Genomic DNA, 26,338 nt, shown 5'->3' on the forward strand with positions numbered 1-26,338 from the left:
TATATACTGGTAGAGAGAGAGAGAGTGAAATTCATGTTATAACAAAAAAACAAATTATTATTAAAACTTATTATTTTTTTATTCCCCAGCCATTATTTTTGTATTTATTCAATTACTTCTTTTTGTATTTATTTAATTACTTCGACTTTTACCTGCTGGTACGCCGTCCGGTGTGCCCTGTGAATGTTATGATCCTCCAGCAGAACTGGAGGATTGAACAGGACTCTCCAAACGCAGACCCGGGAAAAAAGGTGGTGATACAAAGATATTTATTATAATCACAATATAGTCAGCGTAATCAGCGCGTCTCGCAGCAGCTGACGGCATGGCGCGAGACGATCGCTGGAGGAACGCCCACACAGCTGAAAAAACAAAAACACACGCAGCATGACAGGCACGGATCATGACAGTGAAATGAAAGGTGGCATTCTTCATTTATTTATTTATTCATTTATTCATTCATAACTGACAGCCTCGCGCTCCGCCGGTACCCGGGCGGAAGGTGCTCCTATTCGGCTTAACTACCACGCACGCCGGCCGGTCTCCTTCGGAGCTCACGCACGGTCCCGAACGAAGCAAAATGTCGCCGCGCGAGTGCCCGGGCGGAAGTTGTTTCTCTTCGGCTTAACTGCCACGCACGCCGGCCGCAGCTCGGGTACGGTCCGAACCGTGCGAAACGTCGCCCCCGATCGTGTCCGTCGCCACCAATCGTGTCCGGGGGACCCTGCTCTTCTTCGTCCACTCTCCTCTTCGGCGCACGCCGGCCGTCTAACCGCTTCAGCGCCCCCTTGTGCCGCTCGGCGAAACTACAATGCCCCCGAATATTTTTTAGACCCGCGAAGCACTGAACCTGCGAAAGGTGAACCGCGAAGTAGCGGGGGTTCACTGTATTAATTTTCTCACGTTCCATGATGGAACTCCAACAACACGTCCGGGCCACATTACAACGTCTACTAGAGAACAGGCTATACGTCAAGGCGGAAAAATGTGAGTTCCACACAAATTCGATGCAGTTCCTAGGGTTCATCGTGGAGGGCCCGATCCGGCCAAGACTCGCGCCGTGGTAGATTGGCCGACGCCCACCAACCGAAAGCAGTTGCAGCGTTTCCTAGGTTTCGCGAACTTTTACCGCCGCTTCATTAAAGACTACAGTCGGCGAGCGTTACCCCTCACTCGTCTTACGTCCGTCAAGACACGCTTTATGTGGGAGCAAGGGGCGGAAACGTGTCTTCACTAACCTGGCTGTACTGCGTCACCCTAACCCAGAGCTGTCATTTATTGTAGAGGTGGACGCATCCGATTCAGGAGTGGGGGCGGTGCTGTCCCAGCGTGTCCCACAGTCGACCAGTAGCTCCATCCCTGCGCCTTTTTCTCCCGCCGCCTCAGCCCGGCGGAAGCCAACTATGATGTGGGGAATCGGCAACTGCTGGCTGTAGTCCTCACCCTGCAAGAATGGAGACACTGGCTGGAGGGCGCCCTTGAACCATTCACGTGTATACCGACCACAAGAACCTTTCCTACATCCGGACTGTCAAGCGATTCAACCCACGTATTGCACGGTGGTCTTTGTTCCTCAGCCGTTTCAATTACACTTTGACTTATCGACCGGGGTCCAAGAACACTAAACCGGACGCCCTATCACGCATTCAAGACCCTATCGAGGAGGGACCGGGACCGGATAGCGTGGTACCAGACCACCGCCTGGTGGGATCTCTACGGTGGGAGATAGAGCAGCAGATCCCGGGGGCGCAGGATGAAGTCAACAACCCGTCCGGGTGTCCAGAGGGCCGATTGTTTGTGCCGGCCCAGTTCCGTTCAGAGGTGCTGAAGTGGGGCCACTCCTCCAGAGTGGCATGCCATCCCGGGGCCCGCCGTACCCTCGGGCTCATTGCCCAACGCTTCTGGTGGCCTGAGTTGGGGAAGGACGTCACGGACTTCGTCAAGGCCTGCACCGCCTGGGCCTCGAGTAAAGCTTCGCATCAGCCTCCAGCGGGATTCCTGCATCCCTTGCCGATACCTCCACGACCCGGTCACACATTGCTTTGGACTTTGTCACGGGTTTGCCCGCCTCTAGGGGCAACTCCGTCATACTCACCATTGTAGATCGCTTTTCCAAGTCAGCCCATTTCATCGCCCTGCCTAAGCTCCCGTCGGCCCTAGAACTGCAAATCTGCTTGTGCTTCATGTTTTCAGGCTTCACGGGATACCCATGGACTTGGTGTCCGACCGAGGGCCTCAATTCGTGTCCCGGGTGTGGAAGCGCTTCTGCCGGTCCCTGGCGGCCACGTCCAACCTATCCTCCGGCTACCACCCCCAGTCCAACGGGCAATCAGAGAGGACGAACTAGGACCTAGAAGCTGCCCTGCGCTGCGTGTGCCTCGATCGTCCGTCCTCGTGGGCCGACCATCTGCCATGGGTGGAGTACGCGCACAACACGCTGGTCTCGTCCGCCACGGGGCGCTCCCCCTTCATGACCGCCTACGCCTACCAGCCACCGTTTTTCCCATCCCAGGAGGGGGTGGTCGAGGTTCCCTCCGTCCAGCTACACCTCAAGCGGGTACATCGCGTCTGGCGGGAGACCAGGGCGGCCTTGTCCCGCACCACCGATCGCAATCGGCGGATTGCTGATCGTCGTCGACGCCCGGTCCCGGTCTACAAGGTTGGCGACAAGGTTTGGCTGTCCACCCGCGACCTCAACCTGGCGGGAACTTCCCCCAAACTGGGCCCGCGCTTCGTGGGACCGTTGGAGGTGGAGGCAGTCATCAACCCGGTTTTTGTCAAGCTCAAGCCTCCCCCCACCATCAAGATACATCCGGTGTTCCATGTGTCACTGCTCAAGCCGGTGTCTTCATGTCCCCTGGTTCCTCCATCCATCCCACCTCCGCCTCCGAGAATCATCGAAGGTGGTCCTGTGTACACGGTGCGGGAGATCTTGGACTCTAGGTGCAGGGGCAGAGGGTTCCAGTACCTGGTCGACTGGGAAGGCTATGGTCCGGAGGAGCGACAATGGGTTCCTCGCTCCTGGATCGTGTGTCCTTCTCTGATTCGGGACTTTCACGCTACTCATCCTGCCAAGCCAGGTGGTCCGCCAGGAGGCGTCCGTTAAGGGGGGGGGGGTACTGTCATGGTCCGTTCTTGTCATGCCTTGTGTTGTTATTGTCTGCTCAGCTGACGTGGGGGCGTTCCCTCCAGCACCCGTTCCTGTCTTGTCATCACGGCTGGAGAGACGCGCCCACCTGCCACGCATCTGTTGCCCATTGACTTCAGTGATTACTACGCTACTTAAACGCGCTGCGCTGACGTCTCAGCGTCGGATTATTACTTTGCTCACGTTCATGACCCAAGTGTTGATTCTCGATTCCTCGTTGTTTGCCTCACGTATTTCTCGATCTCGTTTCTGGTTAATGACTCCGCTCTCAGCCTTTGTCCTTCTCGGTCGCGTCCGTTCCTCGATTGGCTTTCCTTATCCTTTGGTGGTAAGCGACATCCGTTCCGTTCTGTTCCTTGCCTTTTGCAAGTGATTTTGTTTTTGTCGTTATTTTCCTGGTGCGGTTTTCCACCAGCGTTTTGTGTTGCACTTTTCGGTATCGTGTGATTGTAGTTATAGTTATAGTGTACAGAAGAATTTTTGTTGTATTAATAAATACCTTTTATTAAGAACCCCACTTCTCTGTGCCTGCGTTTGTGGAGTCCCTACATTGTTTTTCCGGCGGCTCTGGAAAAGCATACCCCAACAACTAGGGTCGCGGGGGTGCTGGAGCCAATCTCAACTATCTTCGGGCAGTAGGCGGGGGACACCCTGAATTGCTTGCCAGCCAATCGCAGGGCACACAGAGACGAACAACCACCCACGCTCACACTCATACCTAGGGGCAATTTAGAGTGATCAATCGACCTGCCATGCATGTTTTTTGGAATGTGGGAGGAAACCCACGTAGGCACAGGGAGAACATGCAAACTCCACACAGGTTGGCCAGAGCCGGGATTAAACCCATGACCGATGCTGTCTCTCACTGTGAGGCCATCGTGCTAACCAGTCGGGTCACCGTGCCGCCCCATATGATATGATATGATATGATATGATATATGGTATGATATTATATTATATTAGATTAGATTAGATTAGATTAGATTAGATTAGATTATCCATCCATTTTCTGCACCGCTTCTCCTCACTAGGGTCGCGGGGTGCTGGAGCCAATCTCAGCTATCTTCGGGCAGTAGGCAGGGTGTATTGTATTAGATTAGATTAGATTAGATTAGATTATCCATCCATTTTCTGCACCGCTTCTCCTCACTAGGGTCGCGGGGTGCTGGAGCCAATCTCAGCTATCTTCGGGCAGTAGGCAGGGTGCATTATATTATATTATATTATATTATTTTATATTATATTATATTATACAATATTATATTATATTATATTATATTATATTATTAATCACAAAGTTAATTCGATAAGAGTATGGTAGAATTATAATAATTCATTACAGCATATTCGTTGCCTCGTTGCCAGTGACGTGACGTCGAAGGGGCAGAGGCACACTTTTGTAAACAACATGGCGTATTCCCCCCTGGCCGACAGATGAAGCCTCGTGCTGCCAACCCTGGGATTTTTCAACAACCACAAGACGTTTTATGTTGCACTCAACCGACGTAACACAACGGGGCAAGCAGCCACGGAGTGGTGTCAAGGAGGCCGTTTGACATCCAAACGGTAATGTGGACGTCAAAGTTGTTAGCTTTGGTGCTAGCTCACCCGAATATCGGCTCATGTAGCATGAGCACGGGAAGCAAACAGTACAAATGCTGCTTTCTCGATATGTTTGCTTAACATTTTTAATGAAGAGATGACTGAAACCAGTCCCGTCAATTAGCAGTTACAAAGCTGCATAACTTCAGTAGTAATGAATTAGCTAGCTGACCATGAGATTCAAGTTACATAATGGGGAAATGTGGAAGGGTGCAGATGCACCTGACAAGTTACTATACAGCATGGAAAGCGCTTTGTTACAACTACAGCGGTTATGAAATGCGCTATATAAATAAAATTGTATTGTATTAAGCGGAGACGTTGTTTTGTTGTTTACAACAAGAAGTGTACAGTAGATGTAATTTCCTGGAAACGCGTCATTTACACTGCAAATTGTTAGCGTGTGGTTTGTCCGACGCTCAAAATTCATGACATCCCTTCCTATTGTACATCTAAATTGTCTTTCAAAACATTGCAATGAAGTGCAATCTATCTTTCGTTTGGGCACGCCCACCACCGGAACAGCACGCAGGGCGCATGCGTCGCGAACGCACCGTCACACATACTGGTGTTGCGCGAACAAGTCTGCGGTCATTCGTCTCGGCTCGCACACACTGAGACGCGTTCCTTTGACGGACCATGGCGACTGCGACACTCGCAAGGCTACTTCGCTCTGAAAACCGCAAACTGGTGCAAGTAAACAAGACATATGTGTTGATAGAGTTTGTACTTGTGCTACTGTATTATAGAACAAGTCTATTACAAGTCTTTTGCTAGTTGCTTTAAGTGAAATAAAGCCTCAATAGTTGCCAAATAAAACGTTTTAGTTCTGGGTCAATTAGCATTGATTCCACTGTTACCACTGTATAGCATAATCCTTAATAGTCCATCAGCTTTGCTTTTGGGTGGGAACCTTATTATTATGATAGGCAGTAGGCGGGGTACACTCATTCATATTCATTATAGTTTTAGGTGACAAAAATTCAAAAAGGTTTTAATCTAGTTTTAGTCGATGGAAACTCAAAAAGGTTTTAGTCTTGGTTTAAGTGACGGAAACTAAAAAAAAAAGTTTTAGTCTAGTTCTTTTGTGAATTTAGTCGACGAAAATTCAAATAGGTTTTCGTCCGTTTTAGTTAAAAAATAGGGATAAAAGGTTTCCACCCAATAGCAAAGACTTTCTGGTCGACTACTTATGCATCACAAACATATAAAAGTAGTGACAGTGGAATCAATGCTCATTGCGCCAACATACGAACCAAATCATTTCTTTTGGCAACTAGCTTTATTTCACTTAAAGCAACATGAACAAAATATAAATGTTTTTACAACATAGATGAGTAGTAGACTTGTTGTTATACAGTAGCAAAAGTACAAACTAGTGACAGACCGATACTCTTTTTTCAGAGCCGATATTAGTAGTCATGGAGGCCAATAACTGATATGTCAAGCTCATATTCATTGGTTACAAAAAGGGGTATACGGTGACAAAAGTTCGAAAAATAAAAACTCCAAAACTTGACTTGGTTTAAATGCCTTTAAGCACGTGTTTATGAAACAACATTAGTGATTTAATACACGTTAAAGCTTTTTTAGATCTTTGAGAATAGAATAGTCTAACAAAATGTGCACTGAGCTCCCAGGCTCAGCTGCATGTATTATAGTTCAATGAAAACAAATTTCGGCAAAGTCTGTTGTAGTGCGTGTGACTCGAGGTGAAAAAGCAAACAGGGAGGTTACTGCTGATTGGCTGCTACTCACTGCACAAGGAAACAATCAGTTGGTGCTGTGAGCTGGCTAATCTGCTTTTGCAGGCAGGGCGACAAGCTCAACAGAGAAAGAGAGAGAAGTGCGCTGCAGCGAGCCAAAATAACCTATCATTTAATTGATCGGCCTTGACATTAAAAAAAAAAAAAAAGGCAGTTGCCGATTGTCAGCCTGGCCGATCAGTTGTACAAACTATCAAACAAAAGTCTTCTTTACTTGTAACCTCTTGCTGTTATCAGACCAAAGTAGCCTCCTTAGTTTGATTCACTTTTAGGAAAGCGCTTCTCTCCAAAATGACTCTTGCTAATACGAATGGCGGAGCTTGGCTGGCGTCTTCCTGTGACTCACTGTTTCTCACTCGTAGTGTGCGACGCGTGCACTCTGCGTGCTGTGGGGGCGTGCCCAAACGAGGCTCGGTTGCACCTGCATTGCAATTTTTTGAAAGACTGATTACATGTACTATAGAAACGGATGTCATAAATTCTGACGGACAACCGGCTAACAATTTCTTTGTCACCGAAAAATTATGTCAGGTCATGTTTTCTCCTTCATAGACCCACATAGCTCGTCATTGTCTTGTTATTGTCATGAAAAAAAGGGCCATTAATGAAATATTTTCGTCATCATCATCATCATCATCATCATCATCATCATTGACAAAAACATCACTTGTTGCCAACCAATTGCAGGGCACACAACCAGTAAATAAAGATAAAGATGTCCTTTAATAGTCCTACAATGGGAAATTTGCAGTGTTACAGCAGCAAAGATATTGATCACACAGAGGCGGTGGCGTAATGTAGCTGTTAATGTATAACAGCAGCAAACATTCATAAAAAGCATATACACAGTATAAACGTATATTCACAAATCCCCATGTATATACACACTTACATCCCACAACATATACAAGTGTAAGGAAACACTCCTAATGTCTCTCCATGGTACAGAGAGGAAATAAATAAAAACGCTGCAATGATAAAAAAAAAACACTGAATGATAGAAAATACTGCAATGATAGGAATACTGCAATGATAAAAGCACTGTAATGGTAAAAATACTGCAATGCTAGAAAATACTGCAATGATAAAAGTACTGTAATGATAGCACTCACAATCACACTCGGGGCTAGGGCTGCACGACGTGCGGTTTAAACACCGCGATTGAGATGTGCGCATGCACGATTGTCACATCGTAGGACGTGCGATGTCTTTTTTTTTCTTAGAGCACGCAAAATTTGTTTAGCTTCATAGAAACAGCAGGCTACGTATGCTCTCCACAGCCTGTCTCAATCACCCCTTCCCTCCTGCCAGTCACTGGCCACTCCCCCACCCCCTCGATTCTCACCGCCACGACTGTGCTCTCTGAAAACTCTAACAGGCGACATGGAAAAGACGATGGCGGCAGTAGTTAGTCCCCAAAAGAAAGTCAACATCCAAAATATGGAATTATTTCAGCCATAAAAAGGAATGTACAACACACAAAAAATCCTCTGCCGACAGTGCCTCGCCGTTCTTGCTGCAACACGAGGTAACACAACAAACCTGTCCGACCATTTGAATGCTATGACGAGCCCCTTTATAACCAGTTCAGACTCATTAGTGGGACCCGATGTAAAACCATCTACTCAAAAAACAATGACAGATGCCTTTATTATAACACCTTATGATAAGAAGTCCAAACATCGACAAATCACGAATGCAACAACTTTTCACGGGGCAAAAACGAAAGTGAAAGCAATTCGACGCCATCACGAAAAAGAGGTTTAAAACAAAAATGATCCGGAGATAGTTTTCCGATGCCAATTTTTTTCAAAACGTGAATGCTACTGCTTGCGATCTTAGCCTAGCACGTGAATGACCGCGAGTTGTTGCCTCCCCTTCATCTGTTAATTTTGAATCTGTTTGACAGGCTTCATTCTCAAATCGGTGGTGCTGTTTTAAACGTTGAAATACGTTGGTCGTGTTGCCTCTGGATCTGATGTTTTTTTTTTTTTTTTTTTTTTTTGATGCGGTTCATTTTTGTCGAATCTGCCGTACGTCCAAATAATAGACATACCGCCTGTCTATAGCACGAGCATCTCCCTTACCTCGTCGACGGCGGCAGAAGTTAATTCCATTTCATCCACTTCAGTACACGGCAATGACAGAAAAAAACAACGGTACACGCGCATTTATCGTTATCAAGGTAAAATTGCCCAATTTACCGGGATATTGATTTGAGGTCATATCGCCCTAATATACACATATATGTATATATATATATATATATATATATAAATAGATAAATATATATATATAAATAGATAAATATAAATAGATAAATATATATAAATATAAAATGTGTCTATATTAGGGCTGCATGATTTTGAAAAAAAAAACCTAATGGTAAAATTTCGTTTCATCGCCCAGCCCTACTTGTCTTTCATTTCCTCGCTCACCACTGCACACACACCCACGCGCCACACACGCTTGTCACAATGCTCACAAAACTACGATTATGAGTCAGTTTCGTTTCAGATAAAGAATTTGATCAATATTATAATACAAATCACCAATGTCACCGTTTGATGAAAAGTACAAGACGGCGATTATATTGTATTGTATTAGTTTTGAGGGGGCTAGATAAAGGAGCATATTCACCATTGCTTGTATCAGACATGCACGATCACAAGTAACAATGTTGCCATTTGTGCTGAAAAGATGCTCTGAGAAGGAGCTTGTCGTCGGTACACACAAATACGAGATAATTTTCCGATGCCAATTTGTTTTCATAACGTGAATGCTACTGTTAGCGATCTTAGCTTAGCACGTGAATGACCGCTAGTGTTGCCTTCCAGTCATCTGTTTCCGAATCTGTTTGACAGGCTTCATACTCAAATCGGTGGTGCTGTTTTAAAGGTTGAAATACGTTGGTTGGTCGTGTTGCCTCTGGATCTGATGCTTTTTTTTATACGGTTCATTTTTGTAGAATCTGCCGTACGTCCAAATAATAGATGTACCGCCGTCTATAGCACGAGCATCTCCCTCTCCTCATCTACGGTGGCCGAAGTTACTTCCATTACATCCACTTCGGGACACGGCAATCACAGAAAAAAACAGAGGTGCACGTGTGTTATTGTCGGACTGCGCTGACTGAAGTCACCGGAGCGCAGACTAACACGTGTTAGCCAACAACACTGGCCAGCGCCATTAAGACCCGAGCATCGACAATTCTGGTTGGCTAATTCATCCGTCACTCAAAACGCCAAAGGTTGGGGGAGAGAGGAAAAACAATACAAAACCTCACTGTCTTGCGATTAGATAATCGCACTACGTCAAACCTCGATGTCGATTAGATTTTGATTTGTCGTGCAGCCCAAATATATATGTATTAGGCCTGCATGATATGCGATTTTAACATCGCGATTGCGATGTGCGCATGCACAATAGTCACATCGTAGGACATGCGTTTTCTATTTATCTTTTCTTTTTTAGAACACAGCAACTTTTGGTTTGTTTCATAAAAGCAGCACGCTACACTGTAGAGACTACGCAGACCGTCTTGTTCACCCCCACGCTAATTAATCATTTGAATGCTATTACGAGCCCCTTTATAACCAATTCAGACTATTTAGTGGGACCCGATGTAAAACCATCTACTCAAAAAACGACAAAGATAAAGATAAGATAAAGATGTCCTTTAATAGTCCCACAATGGGGAAATTTGAGGTGTTACAGCAGCAAAGATATAGATCTAACAGAGTCGGTGGCGTAATGTAGCCGTTAATGTAGAACATTAGCAGCAGGCATTCATAAAAAGCATGCAAATATACACAGTACAAACGTATATCCAACATATACAAGTGTAAGGAAACACTCCTTATGCCTGTCCATGATGCGGAGGGGAAATGAATAAAAACGCTCCAATGATAAAAAAATACTGAATGACTGATAATACTGCAATGATAAAAGTACGGTAATAGTAAAAGTACTGCAATGATAGAAAATACTCCAATGATAAAAGTACTGTAATAGTAAAAGTACTGCAATGATAGAAAATACTGCAATGATAAAAGTACTGTAATAGTAAAGTACTGCAATGATAGAAAATACTGCAGTGATAAAAGTACTGTAATAAGAATACTGTAATGGGAAACAAAATACATCATTGGTCAATATTTAAGTACATCATTGGCTGAAAGTACAGTAGTAGTGTAAATTCCGTCATAGGACTGCACAATTGCACTAATGCCCGCCCGTTTGTAGGCCTGACCCAATGTTCTTGTTAAAAGGTCTGACAGCACCCAGCAGGAAGGAGCAGCGAAATCTCTCTTTCGTACAGCGAGGGTGTAACAGTCTATCACTGAAGGAACTGTGGAGTGTTCTAAGAGTGTCATTGAGTGGGTGGGCTGGGTTGTCCAGCATTGATGACAGTTTTGCCGTCATCCTCATGACCCCCACTGAGTCCACAGAGTCCAGGGAGCAGCTCAGGACAGAGCTGGCCCTCCTCACTAGTTTGTCCAGTCTCTTTTTGTCCCGGCCCGAGATGCCTCCTGCCCAGGAGACCACTCCATAGAAAAGGACCGATGAAACCACAGAGTCATAGAAGTTCCTGAGGAGTGTCCCCCGAACTCCAAAGGACCTCAGCCTCCTGAGTAGGAAGAGTCTGCTCTGACCCTTCCGATAGAGAGCGTCTGTGTTGTTGCTCCAGTCCAGTTTATTGTTCAAATGAACACCCAGGTACTTGTAAGTTGAGACCCTCTCAACGTCTGTTCCCTGGATATTCACCGGTGCAGGTGAAGAGTGCCGACGATTGCAGAAATCCACCACCAGCTCTTTGGATTTCCCAGCGTTGATTTGGAGGCGGTTCTGCTGACACCAGTCCACAAAACCCTGCGTAACCCCTCTGTGCTCCCTATCGTCTCCGTCAGTGATGAGGCCGACAATCGCAGAGTCATCAGAGAACTTCTGCAGGTGACAGGTTGTGGAATTGTATTTGTAGTCCGAGGTGTAGAGGGTGAACAGGAAGGGAGCCAGAACAGTTCCCTGCGGCGCTCCCGTGCTGCAGAGGAGCACGTCAGACACACAGTCCTGTGTTCTCACGTACTGTGGCCGGTTCGTGGGTCCATGTGATGAGGTGGTGGGCCACTCCCGCCTGCTCCAGCTTCTCTCCCAATAGGGTAGGCTGGATGGTGTTAAAAGCACTGGAGAAATCAAATAACATGATCCTCACCGTGCCCCCCGCCTTCTCCAGGTGGGAGAGTGAAGTGTGGAGCAGGTAGATGATGGAATCATCCACACTGATGCCAGGCTGGTATGCGAACTAGGGTGGGTCCATTGAGGAGCTGACCAGGGGGCTCAGATGGACGAGGACCAGTCTCTCCAGGGTCTTCATCAGATGAGACGTCAGCGCCACTGGTCTGAAGTTGTTGAGCTCCTTCAGATGGGTTGTCTTTTGAACCGGAACCAGGCAGGATGTTTTCCACCGCTGGGGGACTCTGCCTTTCTTCAGGCTCAGGTTGGACATGTGCTGGACCATTCTACACAGATGGTCTGCGCGGGATTTGAGGAGCTGGAAGCTAATCCCATCTGGACCTGCTGCCTTCCTCGCCTTCATCGTCCTCAGCTGGTTCTTCACCTATGATGTTATGAGGAACAAGGCTGAGCAGGAGGAAGTGGTGGTTGTCTGATGTGGCTGGGAACTGGAGCCCGTGGAGAGAAAGAGGGGAGAGAAGAGCGGAGAGAGAGGGGGAGAGGAGAGAGTGGGGGAGAGAGGGTCTCGTTCGCAGTGGCAGGAGGAGTTGGTGGGGGCTGCAGCAGGGGAGACTGAGCGGGGGCAGGCATTTAATGAAACCTATTGAAAAATAGGTTCAACTCATTTACCCACTGAAGTCCCCCCCTTCTGGGACTTACCTGGTTGTCCGTGGCCTGAGATGGTGTTCAGGCCCCTCCAGACTTCCCTGGCATGGTTCCGCTGCAGTTGTTCTTCCATCCGCATCCTGGAGGACTTTTTCCCCTCTCAGATCCTCCTTCTCAGCTGACGTTGCACTCTCTTCTGCTCCTCCTTGTCGTCTGACACAAAAGCCCTCTTTTTCTCCTTCAGGAGAGCTTTGATGTCCGGTGTGATCCAGGGTTTGTTGTTGGAGAAACATCTTACTGTCCTGGTGGGAATGGTGTTCTCCATGCAGAAATTAATAGTCTGTAATTGTGTCTGTTAGACCATTAATGTCCTCCCTGTGGGCTTCGCTGAATACCTCCCACACAGTTGTGTTGAAACAGTCCTTTAAGGCCTCCTCGGCTTCTCCAGACCATCTCTGAACTGTGCGTGTCACAGCTGGCTGCCTGCGGACCAGAGATTTGTACACAGGCAAGAGAGCAACCAAGTTGTGGTCAGCTTTGCCTCGCGGGGGAGGGGCAGTGATGTGTACGCCTCCTTGGTGTTGGCATAGAAAAGGTCCAATATTTTATTGTCTCCGGTGTGGCAGGTGACATATTGTGTGAATGAAGGCAGAGAGGAGGAAGGAGAAGCATAACTCAAGTCACCAGAGATAAGGAGCAGGGCATTTGGGTGCTGTGTTTGTAGCCTGCTCACAGCTGCAGTCAGTACGTCACAGGCCGACTCACTGTTAGCAGAGGGTGGCACGTACGCCGCCACCACGATCACATGGCTAAACTCCCTCGGTAAATAGAACGGACACATGCTAACAGCTATCAGCTCAATATCCCGACTGCTGGAGTGTGGCACTTGTGGGCAGTTTTTAGAAATGTTTCGAAAATAAATGCCTAAAAAGATGTCTCCATTTAGATCGCATTCAAGAATCCAAGAAAGCTATTAGAACAGTCTTTGAATTAAATGTACTTCATATTTGGTGATTTTATATCAATTCCAAGATATTATTCAAGTAAATATCTGTTATAAGCTTCGCAAAAAATAGTAGTTGAAAAATGTGATTTATCATGATTAATCATGGAATATTTTGCGATTAATTAGTTAAAAAAAATGTATCACTTGACAGCACTAATATATATATATATATATACAGTGAACCCTCGCTACTTCGCGCTTCACCTTTCACGGCTTCAGTGCTTCGCGGGTCTAAAAAATATTCGGGGGCATTGTAGTTTCGCCGAGCGGCACGAGGGGGCGCTGGAGCGGTTAGACGGCCGGCGTGCGCCGAAGAGGAGAGTGGACGAAGAAGAGAGTGGACGAAGAAGAGCACGTTCCCCCGGGCACGATTTGGGGCGACGTTTCGCGCGGTTCGGACCGTACCAGAGCTCCGGCCGGCGTGCGTGGCAGTTAAGCCGTAGAGGAGCACCTTCCCCGGGCACGGGCGGTGCCAAGCGGCCCCTAAGTTTAACCGAATGGAAGCTCCGAAGGAGGAGGGCATGCTCGCGTCACAGTAAGCCGAAGAGGAGCACCTTCCCCGGGCACGGGCGGTTCCAAGCGGCCCCTAAGTTTAACCGAATGGAAGCTCCGGAGGAGGAGGGCATGCTCGCGTCACAGTTAAGCCGAAGAGGAGCACCTTCCCCGGGCACGGGCGGTGCCAAGCGGCCCCTAAGTTTAACCGAATGGAAGCTCCGGGGGAGGAGGGCGGGCGTGTGTCACAGTTAAGCCGAATAGGAGCACCTTCCGCCCGGGCACGAGCGCGGCGACATTTCGCTTAGCTCGGGACCGTGCGAGAGCTCCGGAGGAGACCGGCCGGCGTGCGTGGCAGTTAAGCCGAAGAGGAACAACTTCCGCCCGGGCATGAGCGGAGCGCGAGGCTGTCAGTTATGAATGAATAAATAAATAAATGAAGAATTCCACCTTTCATTTCACAGGGCACACCGGACGGCGTACCAGCAGGTAAAAGTTGAAGTAATTAAATAAATACAAAAAGAAGTAATTGAATAAATACAAAAATAATGGCTGGGGAATAAAAAAACAAGTTTTAATAATAATTTGTTTAGTTTTTTTGTTATAACATGAATTTCACTCTCTCTCTCTCTCTACCCGTATATATATATATATATATATATATATATATCTATATATATATATATATATATATATATATAAAATCAAAAATATCGTCTGATCAAGGAAATGTAGTTAAATGCCCGTCCCTACCTCAAATGTCATGTTAATCTTAGATCTTTTTTTTCCGGTCAGGTGCTCTTCAGTCTATGGGCTCTCAGTCCAGTTCTGGGATGTCTGGTCCAAGGGGATCTTCCAGTGGCAACCTGGTTGATCAGTCCGAAGTAGAAGAGCAAAACCAGAGCAGCAGCGGTAGTAATAGCAGCAGCAGCAGCAGTAACACGCAGCAAGGAGAGACAGTGTCAGCATCAGAGGAGGACATTGACTTAGCTGAAGTGCTGGCTTACCTACTGAGGAGGTAAATACATTTTGTCGACTCTAACACAATGACCAGAAGAGCAACTTTCTCTACATTTTTGACTCCGATCTTTTTTTTTTTTTTTGACATTCTATCATTATTTAGAACCTTTCCAACCATGAAATAACAGATTCACATGTCAAGGAGCAGAACAAAACAATATTATCTTCTGTGACTATAGCGTGTCTGTCCATTCCCAGTCAATTACGTCCATCCCAAACAATGTCCATTTTTCTTGAGCAAATGCAATTCACCATTGGAATAAAGTGAAATACAATAATCCACATTAACACAGTAAAGAACTTAGATATTTTCCAGGTTAAGAGTAGAGTATATAGAACTGCAAACAGAGCTGTGATATCTGTGAAATTCGCTCTGGGCTATACCGTATCTGTCTCGCAAGGCTTCAAAGCTGTGGACAGCGTCCTTGTGAGTAAGTGAAAAAAAAGTTGTGAGGCCGTGTTTGTCCCACAATTTAAAGCTAGGGTCAAGTTTAAAAGGGGCAAAGTCAGAATTGTTAGCAAACCATCTAAATATCTTTAGCATCTCGTGAGTCCCACAAAAACTCATCAGCCTCTGCCAGACCCGAAGCGTGTGGGTCAACCATGGGTTCCCTACTTTAATCAAATGCTCCATCAAGCCCCTATTTGCTATCGCAGCTTGGATAGGAAATTGAGATGATAGACCACACTCCAACACTTTCCACGTAGCGGTGTATGTATCGTTGTACCAGTAAAGAATAGGAGTTATTTGAGCGCCATAATAATAATTTATTAATGAGGGGAGGCCCAAACCTCCACCTTCCTTTGGGAGTTGGTGGGTGGCTTATCTAATCCTAGGTTTATGGCCCTGCCAAATAAACCTGGAAATCCACTTGTCCCATTCTCTAAATTGGTTCTCTCTAACCTCAACAGGCAAACTCCCAAATAGGTAAAGCAGACGGGGGAGTATACTCACCTTAACCGCGTTTATCCTTGAAGTAAGACTCAGGAAGGGCACCAGATTTCACCTTTGTACATCTGTCTTGATATTGAGCGATATTGGTAGGTAATTTGCCCGGAAGAGTTCTGAGAGGTCCTTAGTTAGTTGTATCCCTAATTATTTAATATTCTCATTTTCCCAATTTAATTTGAAGCCTCTACGTAATGTCTCAGTGGCCGTAAAATTTAGGGTCATCACCTGTGTTTTTCAGACGTTCACTTTGTAACCTGAGAGCTGACCAAATTTGGTCAGGGTTGACATCAATTCTTGAAACGAGCTCTCTGGCTCCCCCAGACCAGTACATCATTAGCAAACATTGCCACTTTGTGTTTGACTCCTAATATAGCTACACCTTTGATATTTATATTTTGTCTTATAATTTGGCCAAGTGGCTCTATAAAGAAATCAAAGAGGAGAAGGTGCAATTGCGCAGCCCTGTCTACACCCTCGCTTCAGAAAAAAAACTCCAGAAAGATCCCCATTGATTTTGATCCAGGCTGACGGCTTATCATACAACGACTGGATTACTCAAATAAAATTGTCTTCAAAACCAAACTTCTCCAACACCTTGTACAGAAAGGCCCATGTAACCGAATCAAAGGCCTTCTCGGCATCTAGACTCCCTATGATTGATTCTGTTTTGTTCTTGTGGACATTTTGTACGATGTGCAGCATTCTTCTAATGTTGTCAGTTGTTTGTCTATGATGAATAAATCCGGTTTGATCTAAATTAATTAGGCACGGTAGTAATTTCTCCAATTTTCCGGCGAGAATAGATGTAAAAAGTTTGCAATCTAGGTTGAGAACACTAATCGTCCGATAGTTCGCACATTCCTTCCTGTCTTTCCCCTCTTTTGGAACAACCGATAGAGTTGCTTTTTCCCCTGTAGTAAGACGTAATTAAATGTTCTCAATCGTAGTGGGTTCAATATTTGCCTGAAACTACGATACCAATGACAGTCCTAGCCATCAAGTCCTCCTGCCTTTCCTGATTTCTGCTTCAACTTCTTCCGATGTAATATGTTTGAGCAAATTTTCATTTTGCAATTTAGAGAGCAAAGAAAGGTCTAAAGAGCTGAGAAAGGCATCTATGTAATTCTCTCCCAAGGCGCTTGGCAGTGAGTATAGATCCCTGTCATAAATTTCAAAACATTCCTGAATTTTATCCAATTTTGTTTCCACCATATTTGTTTTTGGATTCTTAATTCTTTAAATGGTATTCTCCTCTCGTTGTCTACGCAACTTGTAGGCAAAATATTTTGTTGATTTGCCCCCGAGCTCATAATATTTCTGTTTTAGAAAAGTTAGATTTTTTTGGGCCTCGTGTGTAAATATCATCAATTTCTCCTTGTAGTTTCTGGATTTCCTGCCTTGTGGTGGGATTTGGGTTGTTTATATCTTCCCCTTCCTTCAATTTCAACCTTCTCTGTAGATCTGCAAGTTTCTGCCTTTTGAGGCGTTTAAGATGGGAGGTTATGGAAATTAAGTTGCCTCTCGTTACCGCTTTAAGCGTGTCCCATAGAATAGCGGGGGAGACTTCTCCTGTGTTGTTTATATCCAAAAATATCTTCATGTCATCCCTAATTTTAGATACTATAGCACCGGGCTCTTCAAAACTGTTCCTCGAGGGCCGGTGTCCTGCCCGTTTTCCACCTCTCCCTGGTGCAACACACCTGAGCAATCGTTATCTAGCTTCTGCAGACCTTGCTGATTATCTGATCATTTCAATCAGCTGTGTTGCAGCAGGGAGAGATGGAAAACCTGTAGGACACCGGCCCTTGAGGAACAGGATTGAGGACCCCTTCTATAGCAGGATCATTGAGTGTGTTAAAGTTTAATTTCCACAATGTGGATAGTTTTTTCCTATCCATCTGCAAAGTCAGGGATACAGAGCTATGATCAGACAGGTCCCTTGTAAGAATGTCACAGTCTTTAACTTTAAATATGTCTACATTAACTCATTTACTCCCTTAGACGTACAAAGATGTCTTTTAATGCAATGGCGCCCTCTACCAAAGACGTATAAGTACGTTTCCTGTCTTTTTTACGTCATAGTGTACATAAGGGTCTGATGCAACCACTGACTGAGAATCAGCCTTGTCCGCATTGTGAATCATGTAAAAATCACCCAGCAGGGGGCAGAGGTGCAAAAGATCCGCCTTGAATCTGCGCCAGAGTTACAAATGGGGGGCGGGATCCTGGGGTAGACGGTATAAGTGTGGAGAGCGGCGCGGTTAGCAGCAGCATCGGCAGCACTAGCAGCATTAGCAGCAGTAGCAGCAGTAGTATTAGTAGCGTTAGCAATGAAATCCTCCAAGCAAATGACGATTGAGGAATGCTTTTTTGTAAAAAAAGCTTCCCAAGTGTACATAAGGGTCTGATGCAACCTCTGACTGAGAATCAGCCTTGTCCGCATTGTGAATCATGTAAAGATCACCCAGCAGGGGGCAGAGGTGCAAAAGATCCGCCTTGAATCTGCGCCAGAGTTACAAATGGGGGGCGGGATCCTGGGGTAGACGGTATAAGTGTGGAGAGCGGCGCGGTTAGCAGCAGCATCGGCAGCACTAGCAGCATTAGCAGCACTAGCAGCAGTCGCATTAGTAGCGTTAGCAATGAAATCCTCCAAGCAAATGACGATCGAGGAATGCTTTTTTGTAAAAAAAGCTTCCTAAAAGCATCAAGGCGATGGCGACGCTTTGGTTGAGAGGATGACGCTTCGTCGTCGTCACAACAAACAGGCGTCTAAAGAGGTGCCTTGCGGCCTGCATCGCCTGCCTTCATACAATAGCCAAAGCAGCCGAGAGTCCTCACCAGATCCCCCCGAACGAGGAGGTAAGCGCTCGCAAGTTACCATTGAACATGTGGTTTTACCCCTCATGCTTTTATTGTACATATCATGCATCTTGCGGGCAGAAAATGTCGCGTAAATGTGCAGTTAGACGCGAGCTTGCTCGCTGACTTCCTCGTCCGGCCGCCTCCTCTATTGCACAATTACACGCGAGCGTAAGTCCTCGCCGACGAGGAAGTAAACGCTCGCAAGTTACCATTGAACATGTGGTTTTAGCCCTCATGCTTTTATTGTACATATCATGCATCTTGCGGGCAGAAAATGTCGCGTAAATGTGCAGTTAGACGCGAGCTTGCTCGCTGACTTTCTCGTCCGGGCGCCTATTGCACAATTACACGCGAACGTAAGTCCTCGCCGACGAGGAAGTAAACGCTCGCAAGTTACCATTGAACATGTGGTTTTAGCCCTCATGCTTTTATTGTACATATCATGCATCTTGCGGGCAGAAAATGTCGCGTAAATGTGCAGTTAGACGCGAGCTTGCTCGCTGACTTTCTCGTCCGGGCGCCTATTGCACAATTACACGCGAACGTAAGTCCTCGCCGACGAGGAAGTAAACGCTCGCAAGTTACCATTGAACATGTGGTTTTAGCCCTCATGCTTCTATTGTACATATCATGCATCTTGCGGGCAGAAAATGTCGCGTAAATGTGCAGTTACACGCGAGCGTATCTCCTCCCCTACGAGGAAACAACAATACTGAATGGTGTGGTAATCATACATACTTTCTAAAATTAACAGATTGTGCATCCCGCGGCAAGAAAGTTCCTCCTCGTCTTGTTGGTGTAAAGAAAGGTAAATTATAATATGAAACTTCACACGCCAGCAATAAAATGCAGCAATAAATATATATTTCCAATTGTTTATATTTCTGTAATTTACAGGTTGTGCATCAGGAAGCAGTGGTTCCGGATGGCGTCACACTGGATGGCAACCGAGGAAAATCGACTTTACAGCAACCCCTGGACCACTGAATGCCGCTGCCCATTTGGAGTCTGAGGAGCCAGCTGATTTCCTGCAGCTGTTTCTCATGGATGAGCTTCTGCAGCACATCGCGGATGCCACCAATCACTTCCCAGACAATTATTTTCACACAAACCCCAGTGGACAAACACAAGCTCGCCTATTTGCCACGGACCAGCAAAGCCAGACCACAACGAAAGTGTCGGGTCTGTTTGCGCAAAGGCAAACGGAGTGAAACAAGAATGTGGCGTGAACTATGTTGTGTGCCCTTGCATCAAGGCAACTGTTTTATTTTATATCACACAAAAAAAAAGTATGTATGACACTGATGTATTTCATTTTTGTACATAGTTCAACAGTTCAGTCGTTTTGTTATGTGCAAATAAATTTATTTTGTTATCAAAAACATATTTTTTGTGCTTTTTTTGTTATTTTATAGAAGGCATGCATTATTTAGATGTTAGAGGTGTCATAAAAGCCATAAATAATAGTGTCAAAGTTCAAATTATGGTCGAAATGCATCAGTTTACAAAAAGCTCATTTTCTCAGTTTTTTCCCCAGGGATTGGAGTTTTCATGAAATTTAGCTATTTTCAAATGCCGATTGCTCAAGAATGGAAAAAGATAGAAACAAACTTTTTTTTTCTGTTGAAAGAAGAGAGTCTCATATTTCTTTTGGTGTGCTCTATGTCTATATAGCATTAGAATACAATATTCTGTGGGCCTTGCAATATTAGTCAAAACCCAGGAAAACGCTGGGATTGAGCGGGTTGCTCCAGTGAAAATGGCTGGTATTTAATGAGTTAAACATAAGAAAATAATCAAGTCTAGCATAAACCTTAAATGAGTTAGAATAGTGAGTGTAATCTCTGCCGGATGGATGTAACTCACGCTAAATGTCAATTATCCCAATTTCTTCCAGATAAGATTTAATTTTTCGCATCAGATGAGTGATTCGGCTAGTTGGATTTGTGGAGTCCAGTTTGGGATTAAGTCTAAAGTTAACGTCTCCACCACAGACGACTAGACCATGAGAATCAACCATTAAATGTAACACCTTCCTGTAGAATTGCCAATCACTCCTGGGAGGCGCGTATACATTAATAATAGTTATTTCAGAGCCCTCAATTTTTCCTGTTGTCTTTACATATCTACCCTCCTCATCGCTAACGTCACATATATGTTCATAATTGAGTGACCCCGAAATAAGTGTAGCCACCCCCTGTTTATGTTTAGAATTATAAGATGAGGAGAACGCAAACTTAAAACCTTTTTTTCTTAGCCTCAGATGATCCGAATGGTTCATGTGTCTTGGAGTAAGGCAATTTGGGCTCTTTCTTTCTTTAGTTTAGATAATATTTTGTTTGTCTTGATCGCATTCAGAATTCCATTCACATTAAAAGAAAAAACTTTCACTTGTTCACTCTGCATTTGGTCGTAATACCAGTACGTTCATCAGCTGGCACCCCGCTCCAGGAATAAACATAGGGTAATATGTGGAAAAGAAGGAATAAAAACAAAACAACAAAAAAAAAAAAAAAAATAACAGAACGAAAAGCGTAACAAGCAGAACAAAGATAACAGTCTAACCACTCCTATCTGCACTTCCAGCAGTGGTGTTGTTCCACTGCCTCCCTCAGCTTTTGAAGGCGTGCCCCTTTCTAAACCTTGTAACAGGGGGCCTTCTACTGTGATGACACTTCTTCTTTTGGTAATCAACATCAGTTTTTTTTCCCCCCGACATTTTTTGCATCCTACCATAACGTCCAAAAAAAAACATGATTCTAGTTCTCATCCCGTCTGTATACTTGCAGCTTCTCCTTGAATCCCGTCGCCTCCCGAGTCTGCCGATGACGCCTCCTGGTACTCTGTTGCCACGATGCGCACCTCCGTAGTTTCTCGCTGAGCGTAGCCGGTGGTTTCAGTACAGTCACCGGGAGCCCTCGTCTCGCCATATCCGCCGTCGCCTCCTCCACCGTTCCGTAGATCTACACTCCATCGTCATAAAACACTTTCAGGCGTGCCGGGAAGAGTGTCCGGAACAGCAGGTTCTTGTCCTTCACGACCCTTCGTGCTTCCGTGTACTCCTTTCTCATGACCATGATTTCCGGTGGGTAGTCGTGATCGATGTTCACTTTATTGCCTTTCCACACGAATCCCCTCTTCTCTATTCAAGACACAGCACCTCCTCTTTGACTGTAAAGCATAAAAACCTCACCAGAATTGATCGGGGCTGGGCGCCATCCGCTGGGGGAGATCGCCTTGCCCTGTGCGCCATCTGTATTTGCAGTGTAGTCGAGTCGGGAATTTCAAAACTTGCCCTAAGTAGCTCATCCACAAAGCAAATCATGGATTGAGATCCCGACTCCACACCTTCCGGAATGCCGTAAATTCTCAGAGTCTCCCTCCTCGAGTACGCCTCCATAGAAAGCATTTTAGAGTTCAGTTTTTCTTGCATTATCACTATCTCGTCCAGTACGTCGAAGTTTTGTAACTTGTCTTCGTGCCCAGCAATCCTGGTTTCAACTTCGTCGAGTCTCGCGTTGGCTTTATTCAGCTCTCCTCTGATGTCTTGGAGTTGCGCTTTCGTGTCTTTTCGGAATTCTTTCACTTCTTTTCCGATATACCTTAGCTCCTTCAGCAACATCAGCAGATTCACCTCTCCTTCGTCAATATCATAGCCCGAGGCGGACGAGGCCCCGCGGCTAGCGCCGGTGGAACTATCGTTAGCTTCATCTGTTAGCTGCATCCCGTCGTCTTCAACTTGTTCCGTTGGTAGTTTCTTACCCCTCTTGTTCTTTTTGGACGGCATCGGTGCCCCCTTACAACTCATCTTTGTCCAATTCGCTGTAGATTAAGTTCACTTTTGGGCAATTTTCACATTTTCGTCGGGAGCGTTTAGATTAAGCGACCATCCCTTTTCGATCCGAAACCGGAAGTCCTTGAGTCCGCTTTTAATGTAAATTGGATTTTATTATCGCTGCCCACTGCCTACAGATTTTTCCATAATTTTCAACCAGCCATTTGAATAATAGCATAAAACAAAGTATGTATGACAATTACAATGTTACTTTCACTCATAAGAGCCCCAGTTAATGTGTTTTTGCGTTTCGGAACAGTTTCTTGGTTTTATTTTCTTAAATGTTTTTAAATTGTGTTTGCTTTCTGTTGTGAGCCAAAGTTAGAGTTACAAGGAAGTTTAAAGTGAAGTGGGGAAAAAAAACGAGGCAATTAAAGGGATACTGTACTTTTTTCCAGATTTTTTTTTCTCCGCAGTTAAAAACTACATATTACTGTTACAATCCATTTAAAATAAGATGTATTTTAATGCACGTTTATAATTTGACAAACAATTTCAAGAATTGCGCAGGACGCTGCCAAACACCTGACCAGATAATCCGGTAGTGATGTGCTCAATCTGTGGAAAAGAGAGCACAATGAGTCGTGATTAATTTTAAGGAATTGTGAGCGTCGATCCTGTAAGGATTAGTCCGCCTCATTTAGAACCAACACGACCCAATAAGTCTACCAACAGAGATGATCCTTAGCCAACGACGATGCAGTGCAATGTTTCTGCCTTATGGAGTAAGATCGCTGTCAAAAAGGCAAACGCGTAATCAAACGAACCGTATCAGCAAATGTAAGATTCATATCCGTAATTATTTCCCTGTGAGTACGAATCAGTGTTGTGAGGGTTTTAATTTTATTATTATTTTTTTTTTTGTGAGTACGAATCAAAATTGAGAGGGTGAAATGTTTTGTTTTCTATTAATAAAGGATCTTTATTAGGTTTGGGAATAAGTGATATAACTACTTGCTTCATCTTCGTTGTCCTCTCTCCCTGACTGATGCATTCTCTGTACATTAAATTTAAAGGAATATTGATATGATCCCAGAAATGGACGTAGAATTCAACAGAGAGTCCGTCAATTCCGGGGGGTCTCCCCTTTTTCATAGAAATGAGAGCATCTTGAATTTCTGCCAAGGACAATTTTTATTTTTTTGTAAAACTTGCTTACAAAATCAGATATCAACTTTTGATCATGAGAGGGAGTTCCATCAATATTAAGAGCAGTAACTGAGTTTCTTTTAATGTTTCTTTTCTCAAGAGCAAAGAAATAACTAGTATTTCTTTCCCCATCCTCTAACCCCCGGGCCCGAGATCTAATAAATGCTCCTTTTGCCATATCTAAGTATATTTGGTCCCTTTGTAGTTGAATCTCTTTCAATTCAAGTTGTTCTTCTGAAGTTAGATTATTTTTTAATAGAGTTTATCAATCAGCTCAGCTTCATGGAAGTTTTTCTCTTTTCTCTTTCTGTAATTCTATACTTCTTTTTATAGAAATCGGACTTTGAATTTGAAAAACTCCCATTTCTTACTAAAGTTGTTGTCCGCCCTATCATTTAGAATGCCATTTATTAAAGATTTGATGGAGTTATTGAATGAATCATCACAAATTAAAGAGTTGTTAAATTTCCAGTATCCTCTTAGACCAAGGTTCTCCTCAGTTTTACCCAATTTTAAAATTATTTGCATGTGATCTGTTAATGGGGCAGTGTTGCATTTCTATTACACAAGTGAATTCCACCACATTGGGGTTAAAAAATCGTCATGCATCAGTCAGTGAGAGATGAGAGCAAAGCAATGACACAAGGTTATTATTTGTTGAGCTTTGGGATAATCTAGGAGGATATCTATCCTTTGTGTCATCTGGGCACGTTAAAATCGCCACGTCGAATAATGAAGGCTCCTTGGTATGTTTTGTTAAGGTCCTTTAATTTTGTATTTATTAATTCAATTAATATTTTATTAGTAGCATGAGAGTTAAATCGGTATATGTTGCAAATGATAAATGTGGCATTGTCTTGTTTAACTATCAGCAGAATCCATCTACAATCACTAGCAGATATTATCTCAAGAACGTCTCCTTTGAATTTATGCAAGAAAATCAAGACCCCTGCAGAATGATTAGTGCCATTGCTAAAATAAGATAAATTCCCCCATTGTGTTTTCCAGAAATTAACGTCTGACTCGCCAGAATGTGTTTCCTGAAGTGAAATTAAATCAGCTTCTGATTTTTTACAAAACAAAAAAATTGCCTTACGCTTAGTAATATCCCTCAAACCTTTAACATTTAAGGACATAAAATTAAGAGAATTAAACAGATAATCCATGAAAACAAAGTAGAAAACTTGAAATTTGAAATACCAGACAAGAAATGCTCTTTTAGAAAAACATCTGAAGAGGTGGTGATTAACAACCATTTAAATGATTTAAACATTTAGTAAAATAACATGTTGCTCTCACGGCACAATAGTGAGTTAAACAAATTTGAAGAATAAAGGATCTTAAGTAGGTGTAAGACTTTACCAATGTGGGAAACAGACTATTTAGTAACTGAAGTTGTCAGGCAGTTGTAGGATGAGGGATTATTGCAACAACTTCTAGGAATGGTTTGAAGAAAATGTAAATAAATAAAATATGCATATAAATATATATAAATAAATAATACAGACAGATAATATAAAGAAAAAAACATACATACACACATACATACATACTTATACACGCGCACACACACACACGCAGATAAATTTAAGGTACCTTTTGTAATCAAAACAAATATTTTCAAAAATTCAAAACCACCTTGTTTTCAAAGTATTCTAGTGTAGAAAATAAATAAATTAAAAAATAAACTATTAAACAAACAAATAAAATAACATTCAAAATTATTTAAATTCAAGTTCACATTAAATAATAATAATTGTCTCCAAAAAGCGTTAAATGAAAGTCTGCACAGTCTCAAACATTCTACAGAAAACATGTTTTGTTCCGGATTAGCCCACTTAGTCAAAGAGACCAATTTATTCTAAGTTACCTGTGGAAAGTCCATCATCTTCCCATTTATGAAGACGAAAGGACCACGGAAAACAGCTTTTTCCCCACTTTCTCTTGCTTTCTGGACCAAAGGCCAAAGCTTTTCTCTTGCAGCTTTATCCTCTGGGGACAAAGCTTCGGTGATCCTCAGCTTGTTGTCAAGAAGAAACTTGGAACCTTTCGCCTCCTTCCAAACAGCATCCCAGTGTTGTCGCAAAGCAAACAAGACCATGGTTGAGCGGGTCGAGCCGTCTGGACGTTTCTGTCCAACGCGATGAACGATGTCAATTCCCTCCTTCAAGCAACCTCGGGTGGAAGGTGCAGTTCCCTCCAGGATGGTGATGACTATGGTCCTAATATCCTTGCTGTCTTCTTTCTTTATTCTATGAATCTTTAATGACCAGCGATGGCTGTAGCGATGGGTCTCTGCAATACTTGCTTTCAGGAGTTTATTATCAGCCTGGAGTTTCTTAATTTCCTTCTCCATTTGTTTTCCTTTTTCTTTTTGTTGTCTAACATCTAACGTTAGTTGCCGGACTGTCGCAGTTAGTTTTGTTTTTTTTTAGTTTTTCTTGTGAGGTGGCCTCTGTTGTTTTCTCAATGGTTGATATTTTCCGAAAAGTCTCATCGTGTTTAGCAGATAGAACCTGAATTGCCGCTAGAATACCACCGTCATCTTCGCTTTGCTTTGCTCTTTTCTGTGCCGGTTTCTTTGGAGTACCGTTCTGGAGCAAATTAAAGCTTGAAAGTCCCACATTTTCATCAACTTCTTCCATTATTACCGCGGCAGCTGTGTCGC

The 26,338-nt window shown here is 44.2% G+C and overlaps 3 protein-coding genes across 3 annotated transcripts in view; all 3 read left to right on the plus strand.

Annotated features, from left to right (window-relative positions):
- Positions 1-2,470: 2,470 nt before the first annotated feature.
- Positions 2,471-3,106, plus strand: LOC148317966 (uncharacterized). The gene has a single exon (XM_088283539.1). The coding sequence runs from the start codon at positions 2,471-2,473 to the stop codon at positions 3,104-3,106; it is 636 nt and encodes a 211-aa protein (XP_088139665.1).
- Positions 3,107-4,511: 1,405 nt separating this feature from the next.
- dcaf11 (ddb1 and cul4 associated factor 11) overlaps positions 4,512-26,338 on the plus strand; it is a 70,780-nt gene continuing 48,953 nt past the window's right edge. Inside the window, exons 1-2 of the mRNA XM_088282913.1 lie at positions 4,512-4,714; positions 14,648-14,870. Of these exons, the coding sequence (XP_088139039.1) occupies positions 14,662-14,870 (209 nt within the window). The 5' untranslated portion in view covers positions 4,512-4,714; positions 14,648-14,661. The remainder of the gene's footprint in view (positions 4,715-14,647; positions 14,871-26,338) is intronic.
- LOC148317968 (uncharacterized) lies at positions 14,889-20,073 on the plus strand. The gene is made up of 3 exons (XM_088282928.1): positions 14,889-18,683; positions 19,441-19,494; positions 19,584-20,073. The coding sequence occupies exons 1-3, from the start codon at positions 18,560-18,562 to the stop codon at positions 19,895-19,897; spliced, it is 492 nt and encodes a 163-aa protein (XP_088139054.1). The 5' UTR covers positions 14,889-18,559; the 3' UTR covers positions 19,898-20,073.

The sequence above is a fragment of the Idiotropiscis lumnitzeri genome, chromosome 19, assembly GCF_059441095.1.
Source record: "Idiotropiscis lumnitzeri isolate Australia: NSW breed Sydney's pygmy pipehorse chromosome 19, RoL_Ilum_1.0, whole genome shotgun sequence".
Classification (NCBI taxonomy): domain Eukaryota; kingdom Metazoa; phylum Chordata; class Actinopteri; order Syngnathiformes; family Syngnathidae; genus Idiotropiscis; species Idiotropiscis lumnitzeri.